The 10,308-nt window shown below is 38.3% G+C and overlaps 1 protein-coding gene across 2 annotated transcripts; it reads left to right on the plus strand.

Moving 5' to 3' along the window:
- The first annotated feature begins 3,929 nt into the window (after positions 1-3,929).
- On the plus strand, positions 3,930-9,778 carry Arv1 (ACAT-related protein required for viability 1). 2 transcript variants are annotated; one of them, XM_034969158.2, is made up of 7 exons: positions 3,930-4,318; positions 4,834-4,953; positions 6,225-6,358; positions 7,115-7,254; positions 7,995-8,057; positions 8,272-8,439; positions 8,617-9,778. In XM_034969158.2, exons 1-7 carry the CDS (start codon positions 4,220-4,222, stop codon positions 8,730-8,732), a joined length of 840 nt encoding a protein of 279 aa, XP_034825049.1. In that variant the 5' UTR covers positions 3,930-4,219; the 3' UTR covers positions 8,733-9,778. The 2 variants fall into 2 exon arrangements, with proteins under 2 accessions (XP_034825049.1, XP_069355424.1); XM_069499323.1 differs by lacking the exon at positions 7,995-8,057.
- The last annotated feature ends 530 nt before the right edge of the window (positions 9,779-10,308 follow it).

Here is a 10,308-nt window from a genome sequence, read left to right on the forward strand (position 1 = left end):
GCCGATGTAAAGTGAGTACCCGTGATTGAAGTCGAACCCTGACCTGCCGAATAGGAAGCCACTTATAGCTAGGTTATCATGACTTAGGAGAGAGCGAAGGGAGATAAGACTATGTGCCCTAATTAGTATAAATAACACACATAAACAAACTGTAAACTCGTAAAGCTAACGGCTTTCGCTAAAGTGAAGGGTAGTACCTATGTATAAAGGAGGCTGGCTATAAATCTGTGCAGTTTGACAGCCATTACCCGAGCGTGACGCCTCGCGTGCCAGGATATGTCGTGCCTTCGCACTGGCGGAAATTGTGGAGGTAGCTAATCTGAAACATTACAAGAGGTTGCGTTTTCTCTTAGCCTTCGTAACTTACCTGAATAACATCCAAATAGGTCATCATCATCATGATCAACCCATCGTCGCCGGACCACTACGGTCTTTTTTTTTTGTCAGATACAAGTTAGCCTTTGACTGCAATCTCACCTGATGGTAAGTGACGATGCAGTCTAAGGTGGGAGCGGGCTAACCTGGAAGGCAGTTTTTACTAAACCCATACACCTTTGGTTTCTACACGGCATCGTACCGGAACGCTAAATCGCTTGGCGGAACGGCTTTGCCGGTAGGGTGGTAACTAGCCACGGCCGAGGCCTCCCACCAGACCAGACCAAATATTTAGAAATTATAAAATTCCAAATCCCTGCCAGGAATCGAACCCGGGACCTCCCACTAAGACCACAGCGCTTACCACTGCGCCAGGGAGGTCTTCTCTTAAAACGAGGTTTATACCATAGCCCGCTGTCCGCCACGCTGGTCCAGTACGGATTAGCAGACTGCACATACGAGAACTCTCAAGCATGCAGGTTTCCTCGCGATGTTTTCCTTGACCGTCAAAGCGAGTGATATTTATTTATTTTTATTTTATTGCTTTAAAGCAAATAACTCCGAACAGTTAGAAGTGCGTGCCCGGGATGGAACCCGCGGCACCTCGAATGCCGAGGCCTTTACCACTAGACTATCACCGCTGTCCAGACCACATCAACGAATATACCTAAGTAGGTAGGTACCTATAGGCCGCGACAGGTAGCGATGGCAATCGGGGTACGAGGCGAGGGGTACGCCCCGCACATCCGCACGTCACCCGCGCTCGTCCGCACCAGGTCAGCGCGGGGTGTTCCCTCCCCAATCGCCATCTCGACCTGTCGCGTACTACGGGTGTATGGGGCGTTCCCCCCCTATCGCCACATCGACCTGTCGCGTATATAGTTTTTCATCTAAAGACAAATCTTCCACGCAGCCGTCTCGTTTATTTTCCAATATGCTCGAAATAGCCAGAATAGGTTTTTGCTGGTACAAGTCCGAACGAGAAATATTTGCGAAAATCATTTATGATTTGTGTTCGAGGCCGAATCCCGTAATTTCGGTGTATTAATCCTGAAGCCAGTGATTGATGATGTCAGCTTACATCTGTGGAGTCCTTTCGCCTTTTCATTTCAAGAGAAGCCTATTCGATCCAAGATCGGCTCAAACGTTGAACTGACCTTGGCAAAAGGTACCTACAGATATAGCCTATATAGAAAAAGCCTGCTGGCTTTGGCCATAGTCCATCATGCTAGACAGGTGCGGAAACAGGCAGTCTGAGAGTTCTTCGTTATGGTCTCATCAGAGAGGTCTCACGAGAGGTGCGTATCCCGAGTCAAACCCGCGACATCAGATAGGTATAACAGATAGGTACGTAATAAATAGGTATTACTGACCCGTAGTTCACCCGCCACCGTCTGGGCACTGGGCCTCTGCTGTCGGTAACGAGTAATTTGCAGCTATTAATCATTAGCTCGCGTCAAATTGATAGATTATCGGGGACCTATGGACCGGACATTTTTTCCGTACTTTGGTCATGGCACGAAAAAAACCGGCCAAGTGCGAGTCAGACTCACGCACCGAGGGTTCCGTATTACAAGCGTATTTTTTCGAAAAAGTTGTATTTTTTAAAAATTAGTATGGAAGTATGGATTATTAATCACTCCTCACTGACACCACATTAGTATCAACATTGCACCCATGCGAAGCCGGGGTGGGTCGCTAGTATAATATAAATAAAATATCTATCAAGGAAAACTATCAACTATCAATAATTAGTGACTCTTAAAAAAGATATTCCCTTTGAAAAGTCCATTGAATATTCATAACCGGTGGTAGTTCGACGGAATAAAGCAATTTTCCGTCCGGCCGCAAATCTGGCGGGCGGCCTGATGCAGTTAGCTTGCAATTATTGCAGATCCAGGAGAGTGCTGCGTTGCTATGAGCCAAACGCTGCTAAATGTTAATGGAATATCCCTGCATTTTCTCCGATGCGGTGCCGCACCGTACAAACTTGCGATGCGACGACGCGCGACGTATTTCGGTGTCAACAGTCCACACCTCTCTGTGTGCCATTCTGTGCTGTGTGTTTCTTTTTCATTATATCTAGTGTACCTATTGAGAACTAGGTAAGTACCTACCTACTTAATTACTTAGTTAAGAATATTGTTACGATTACATTAGTCGCTAAATATGGGTCTCTTAAAAGCTCAAAGTCACTCAGAGAGAGCTATGCTTGAGATTTGAGAGTATTAGAGTTTCTCTACGTGATCAAATCAGAAACGAGTAGATACGTTGGAGGAGCAGAGTAACCGACATAGCTCAACGGGTTGCGGAACTAAGTGGCAATGGGAGGGCATAAGTTCGACAATTATTTTTTTATAATTTTTTAGTGTTTATAAGTTCGACAAACCGACAGACCTCGGCGACCTCGCACCGGAAATCGTGTCGGAGAACCTAAAATATTCCAGTATAAAAAAGCCTCGTTTGAAATATCTTTCGTGAAATGGGAAATTAATATTCCGTTCAGACTAGAGACGAGTTAATTTGCAATTTCAGAAATCATGGACATTATTAAGAATTTTAGGTTGGTCTTTTTTTGATTAGGATCGCTTTCTGATGGGCTTAAATTTTATTACAACAACGCGCAATATAGACGTACCTACCTATACCTTATTTTCTAATTTGAATGGTTTTCTTAGCTAGAAATACAATTTCAATAAAGTTACATTTTATAAATTAAATTATTAAGTAGGGTAGTTAAGAGTTTTGAAAAAGATAACAATGGGGCCGATTCTCTTGTACACAATCTCTAAACTAAACTAAATTAACATGTCTAAATTTAGTGCCATCCTTTTCCGCAAGCAACATTATGAAAGGGATAGCAATAAATTTAGACGTGCCATTTTAGTTAAGTTTAGAGATTGTGTACAATGGAATTAGCCACACTATTATGTACGGACCATTTTTTAAATATTTTATATTTTTCAAGCAGCGTCATCTATATATTTTACGGGAATTATTTCAATTTGCATTGTAGGCATTATAGCTTACTTGTTCTTCACAAGATGGCAGTGCGAACAGAATCTATGAACCGTAGATAGAATAATAGGTAGATTTAAGTACTGTGTAACCGCGTATGAGATAGCGATAGTACGATGTAACGATGAATAACACGATAATTATTACCATTGTTTAGTAGTCAATATTTGTATTAACCGATCAACAATATTTTGTATTAAACGTTTTTTATGTGAAAACAAGTAAATAACTCATGAAAAATACAATTACGCCACGAATTCTCAAAGTTTGTTTCGCAACTAAAGTTGCATGCCTTGTATGTAAGTTATATGTATTCTTGAAAAAAACCAGTTACCTACACGATAAGGGACAAAAATAGGTTAGCTGCGTCTCTGTTTATCACATTAGTAACTTTATCTGTGCTCTCTTTTTTTTAGTGTGAATGAGAAAGCAAACGTTCCGGTATCTACCTATTATTCTATCTACGCTATGAACAGAATCAAGAATCAACAGAACCATAGTGGCATAGAGTAAAGCAATCATAGTGTTCTGTGAAAGCAATAGAAACAATGTCACTGTCAACATGGTAAACAATAACATAACCTAGAATTTTATTAAAAATTCTTATAATATTTCTCACCTATTCAAATTGAATCTAATCATAGAGTAGGATGTATATAGGGAATCTAATAATAAGAAAAGATTGTGTTAATTTTAACATAATACAAAAATATGTTGCTTTCGTATTATTATTTAATTCAGCCTTAACTACTATATTCTAAACCAAAGCCGTTTAAAGTTATCAGCAATATTTTGGAGCAGTCGGCAAATAACATTTAGCATTGAAATGACTGAAAAGAATGAGTTCAAGTGTGTAAATTGTGGTGTAGCAGCTGCTGCGTTGTACAGAAACTATGGACCATCGGTTCTAAAGCTAACGAAATGTGTAAGTTGACTTTCTACTAATTTGTAGGGTTCCGTACCTCAATAGGAAAAAGGAACCCTTATTTGATCACTTTGTTGTCTGTCTGTCTGTCAAGAAACCTATAAGGTACTTCCCATAGAATTATGAAATTTGGCAGGAAGGTAGATCTTATAGCAGACATGAGACATCAAAACCGTGAATTTGTGGTTACATTACAAGAAAAAATTTAAAATGTGTTCATGAACAAATATTGCTTTACTTGAAAGGGCTTTACTTGTACATACTAAAACAGATAAGTATTTATTTATTTTTAGGCATAATAATTTTTGATTTATCGTGGAAAATGTCGATAAAATACGATTGTAGTACAGAACCCTCAGTGCGCGAGTGTGATTCGCACTTGGCTGGTTTTTCTAAATATCAGTAGCTGTACCTTTGTAAGTATATGGCAAACCCGCTATGTGGATGCACTTTGATTGTTTTATATTAGCCCCTCCCCTGGGGAGATTATTATGTGGCAATTTTATGGTTTTCAGGAGAACTGCAAGGGCATAGTGGATAAGTACATAGAGTATGATCCAGTGATTGTGGTCATTGACCTGGTGCTGATGTCGCGGGAGGCGCAGAGGCATATAATTTACAACACTGAGTTTAAGGTCAGTTCAATCTTCTTTCAATGTCAGTTAGTATTTCCTTCCAAAATCTATCTGTTGCCTGTACTTAATTAATTACATCTAAAAGACTTACAGCCGCACTCAGAGTCGCTAATCGTTACCTAAGATTGAGTTAAAACGAGACAGATTTATGTGAGAGATATAAGTTACGATTAAGAGACTCTGAGTGCGGCAGTTAGATATATTCTAGAGAGATATTCTATGAAATACTGGAATGTGACGTCACATCATAATGATGTGCTTTTTTAGTTTAATCGATAATTTAAAATGGTTATTACACTTAAATTAAAACTAACAAAGGACATGGATTTTACGTATTTTGGAAGGCCCTCTATTTAATAATCACTGAGAAATAATTTATTTTTGATGCCAATTAGCCATTGTCATAGAGTTTAAAGAAGTCTGTTAAAAAAAATTAAATAGCTCTCCTTACTCCTATTGACTTATATATTACTTCGTAAGGACAGGGCCATTGAACAAGCAAAATGGCATTGGTCCTAAAATGTTTATTTAGCACCAATGCAACCTCCGTGATGTCTGGATTTCAAACGGGTTGTTCATTTATATCGATGCTTATTAACAGACTTCAAAAAAAGGAGGAGGTTCTCAATACGTCGGAATCTTTTTTTTTTTTTTTTTTTTTATGTATGTTCCCCGATTACTCGAAAACGCCTGGACCGATTTTGAAAATTCTTTTTTTGTTTGAAAGGGTATACTTCAAAGTTGGTCCCATTTCAATTTGGTGAAGATCTGATGAACATCTTCGAAGATAGATACTGGAACTCCTCAACGGATAAGAGTAAATTGCTCGCGATCAGTGTAATAGCTTAGTAAACAATAGATTTTTGAACCAGTCATAGCATAATTCCATGGGGCCACTAAAAATTGTGAAATAAAAAATTTTTACAAAAAAAAAAAACCAACTTCGTTACACAAACACTAACAATTGAAAAATAATTTAATTTATTACCGAATATATTATGTATACAAGAGTTAATATAGTTCCATAATAATATTTTTTGGGGTCGGTGTCAATGAGGTGCCATTGTGGAGTCCCATAAAAATATGAAGTCTAGACGATTCGCGCAGCTAAAGCTAATTGGCACCGGCACCAAAAAGTATTATTATGGAACTATATTAACTCTTGTATACATAATATATTCGGTAATAAATTAAATTATTTTTCAATTTTTAGTGTTTGTGTAACGAAGTCGGTTTTTATTTTTTTTGTAATCTTCATTCTCATTTTTCAGTCATATTGGAAGCTGTTAATAATACTGATGTTGCTGGAGACGTATGGCGTGTGGCGCAGTGACAGCCTGTTCAGCATCGCCCTCGGCGCCCTGTGCGACATCCACCACAACACCACCGACCACTCCACTCATGTGTCAGTATCATCATCATGAACCCATCACCCTCCACGGGTCTCCTCTCAGAATGAGAAGGGCTTAAACCTCTACCAGGCTGGAAGTGTGGATTGGCAGACTTCACTCACTTTTCAGAACATTATGGTGAACTTTCAGGCAGGGAGGTTTCGCTGTTTTCTTTCACCATTGAAGCTAGTGATAATTAATCAGAGCCTCAATAGTTCAACGGTTTTGGCTTGGACTGAAATCCGAAAGGTCGGCAGTTCAAACCCCACCCGTTGCACTATTGTCGTACCTACTCCTAGCACAAGCTTTACGTTTAGTTGGAGGGGAAACGGGAATATTATTCAAGATTAGCATGGCTAATATTCTTTTAAAAAATAATAAAAAAAAAATTATTGCTTAAAACCCATATCGGAAAAGTCAGAAGTACATGCGCGGGATCCAATCCCCGACCTTCCAAACAGGAAGCCGACGTCTTACCCACTAGGCTATCACCGATATTACAAATGAAATGATTGTGATAAGAACATGTTTTCACATTTTCCATTGTTGACTATATCATAGATTTTATTTAATGAAACGAAATGATAAAAAACTGCATTCAAATTAGTCTGGCCTTTGAGTGGTATGATATCATAGACAAATGGTTAAGCTTAAAGCTTTACCACTTTTTTTGTATCAGAGTTAAAAATGCAAAATTTCAATTTTTCTAATATATTTGACCTTTTTTATGATTAAACTTTTATGCAACAGTGTGTACAATTTTTTTCCAGAGCACTGCCAATAAATCTAAGCATTCCTGCGCCTTGGAGGACAGATTGCTCAGGCTGGGCACACACGGACAAGGATATTGGCTCAGATCTGTTCATCTGGGAAAAGGACTTCTATATACAATTCCTCTCTATACTTGCTGGTATGTGACAAGTTACTGAGGCAAGTCTGTAGAGCACACTTTGATTTTGCTCAGACACAAGACAGAGACAAAACGAGACAAATTTATGTGTACTAGATGGTATCCGACCTTGTCCACGTGAATTAAGAATTTATTTAAATCTTGTAGGAAGTCTGATTTTCTATGATAAATCCGTCTCTGGGATGCAACTATTTCTGTACCGGATTTCGTCAAAATCGGTTAAACAGATGGCTGTGACAAGCTGAAAGACAGATAGATACACTGGCACATTTATAATATTAGTATAGATAGTCTGTCTTTTCTAAACTCTTTCTTAAGAAAGAGCAAAATCAAAGTATGTTCTATAGATCTTAGCCTAAGAACTATATATTGAAGTTTTTTGATAATAAACCTATACTCAGCTTTATTTACATTGGCATAGAGTTGATAAATTAAAATCTAAATATATAAAAGGAAAAGGTGACTGACTGACTGACTGACTGACTGAATGACTGACTGACTGACTGATTGATCTATCAACGCACAGCTTAAACTACTGGACGGATCGGGCTGAAATTTGGCATGCAGATAGCTATTATGACGTAGGCATCCGCTAAGAAAGGAATTTTGAAAATTCAACCCCTAAGGGGGTGAAATTTGTGTAGTCCACGCGGACGAAGTCGCGAGCATAAGCTAGTAAACAATAAATTAAAAACAAATAGAAAAAAACGAAAGGATAAAAGTTCTTTTTTCTTTTTCAGGAATAGTAATGTTTATTTCAACAGTGCATATCACAATGAAGTCACTTTGCACTTTAAATGAAGGTAGGATATTATTATTTTATGATCACTACTATAATAATGATGCCTGACACTTCGTCCGCACGGATTTGCGTCTTTTAAAAATCCTGTGGGAACTCTTTGATTTCCATACCCCTGCGATTTCTACGCGGCATCGTACGGGAATAGTAAATCGCTTGCCTATGCTGGTAGGGTAGTAACTCCCACTAGACCTCACAGCTTTTTTCTGGTATTCCAGCACCATTGAAGCGGGTACTGAAATCGTTCAGCCTGGCCAACGTGAGCTTACTGTTCTGTATACCCATGCTAGTGTGGGGCAACAGTGACACCCCGCCCGAGACGCGGCTGTACCACTACCTGCTGGTGCAAGCCTACAGCTTTGTTGTCTTCTACAACGTGTTCAGAGGTGAGTTCTCATCATCATCCTCATTAACTCCGAGTCAATGGCATGTCGTAGGCGGGGCATTGACCCGAGTTTTGCACACAAATGGTTAATGGTATTGGATTGTGTTTAGGTAGTATAACAGTAACGTTAAGTTGTTGCTAGCGTGTGCTCGTGTGCAAGTCTGATTGTTGTTTGCAGTGCTGTACGCAGGGCCACGGGCGCTGACAGTGTTGGTGCTACTCCTGAGCACGGGGCTCAAACACCTCGCCACCTTCCACGTCACCCCCGCCTTACGGAGTGTGATGCAGTGGTAAAGGACAGAGAGCCTGAAAACATGGGGCTATACAGAGGCAGAACGTTTCAGAACGCGCGCGTACGTGTGTATTTGTAGTGTGCATCAGAATGGCGGTGAACACAAAATTGCTTTGTGCATGAGAGCAATAGGTATCGAGTGTACGTAGAATTTAAAACCACAGTTATATTGTAAGGTGTATTAAATCTGAACAAAATATGACTAAGTATAGCAATGTACGAAGAATGTATAATGCATAAATAAGTTTACCCCATTTTACAGTAGCGATAGGAAATATCGACCTTTAGAAAGAGATTTCGGCTTTGTAGAGCGTTCTCTGTCACTCATAACCTATGAGACGTTTTGTCGGTCTCAGCGACAGAGACAACGCTCTAGGAAACCGCTATCTCTTTCTAAAGATACATGTACAATATTTTCTGCCGGGTACCTACTGTATCGTTTTGTGTCACTGTCAAAAGTACGATTTTAGTCATTATAAAGGTGAATCGTACTTTTGACATGACAGTTGACACATAGATCCAAAATGGCGCGCGAGTTCTCATTTTGTACGGACTATACAAATGCAGTGTATATGTATTTTACATTCTGTACGCGTAATTGAAAAACTTATAAGATGGTATGTTTATAAGTTAAACGGAAATGCAGCCAGTATTCTTGGCACCATTCCACGCGGTCATGATTTATATAGTAATTAGATAAGGCTAGCTTTAAGTTTTATTGTATTAAAAAAAAAAAAAATTAAAAAAAAAAAAAAAAAAGATGGTATTAATTCTGGTTTAGTTATTAAGTAGGAACCTATTTAACTATTTTATAGTATTGGTGCGGGTTTTTTACAAATTTACGTGCATCTATGGTCTAATAAATAAATAAAAAATTCAGACTGTCGCTTGAAGTTTTAAATTTTTAAATTACTCTTCAACCGTTTACTGCATCTGGTTATGCTTACATACCTCGTACATTGCTACGATAGTAATTATTTTGCTATGCTAATGTAATTATTCAGCTATAATAAGCTAAATAGTTAAATAAAACTATATTTTTGCAGTATCACAGAGTATTTATTTCAAAATATATATCCAACTTTACATTATTAATAGGTATTTTGGTAATCTTACGCTTAACATTAATTACATAACAGTACGTAATGTTTTACAAATAAGAGCTCCACACTAGACATAGAAATTATACATACTTAATACGTAATATTATATCATTAGAATTGTCATTTTTAGGGTACCGTACCTCAAAAGGAAAAAAAGAACCTTTATATATTTGTGGTTACATCACACAGAAAAATTAAAATGTGTTAATGAACAAATAATTAGTATTTTCAATTTTCAAAGTAAGATAACTATACCAAGTGGGGTATCATATTATGAAAGGGCTTCACCTGTACATTCCAAAACAGATTTTTATTTATTTTTACGCATAATAGTTTTTGTTTTGTCATACAAAATGTCAAAAAAAAACGTTGCGCGAGCCTAACTCGCACTTGGCCGGTTTTTAGGGTTCCGTACCTCAAAAGGAAAAACGGAACCCTTATAGGATCACTTTGTTGTCTGTCCGTCTGTCGGTCT

Source organism: Maniola hyperantus, chromosome 6 (genome assembly GCF_902806685.2).
Source record: "Maniola hyperantus chromosome 6, iAphHyp1.2, whole genome shotgun sequence".
NCBI classification, from domain to species: domain Eukaryota; kingdom Metazoa; phylum Arthropoda; class Insecta; order Lepidoptera; family Nymphalidae; genus Maniola; species Maniola hyperantus.

Coding starts and splice junctions, on each gene's coding strand:
- Arv1 (XM_034969158.2), top strand. CDS start 4,220: ATGACTGAAAAGAATGAGTTCAAGTGTGTAAATTGTGGTGTAGCAGCT. Junction 4,954..6,224: donor TTTACAACACTGAGTTTAAG/GTCAGTTCAATC, acceptor CTCATTTTTCAG/TCATATTGGAAGCTGTTAAT. Junction 7,255..7,994: donor ATTCCTCTCTATACTTGCTG/GTATGTGACAAG, acceptor TTTCTTTTTCAG/GAATAGTAATGTTTATTTCA.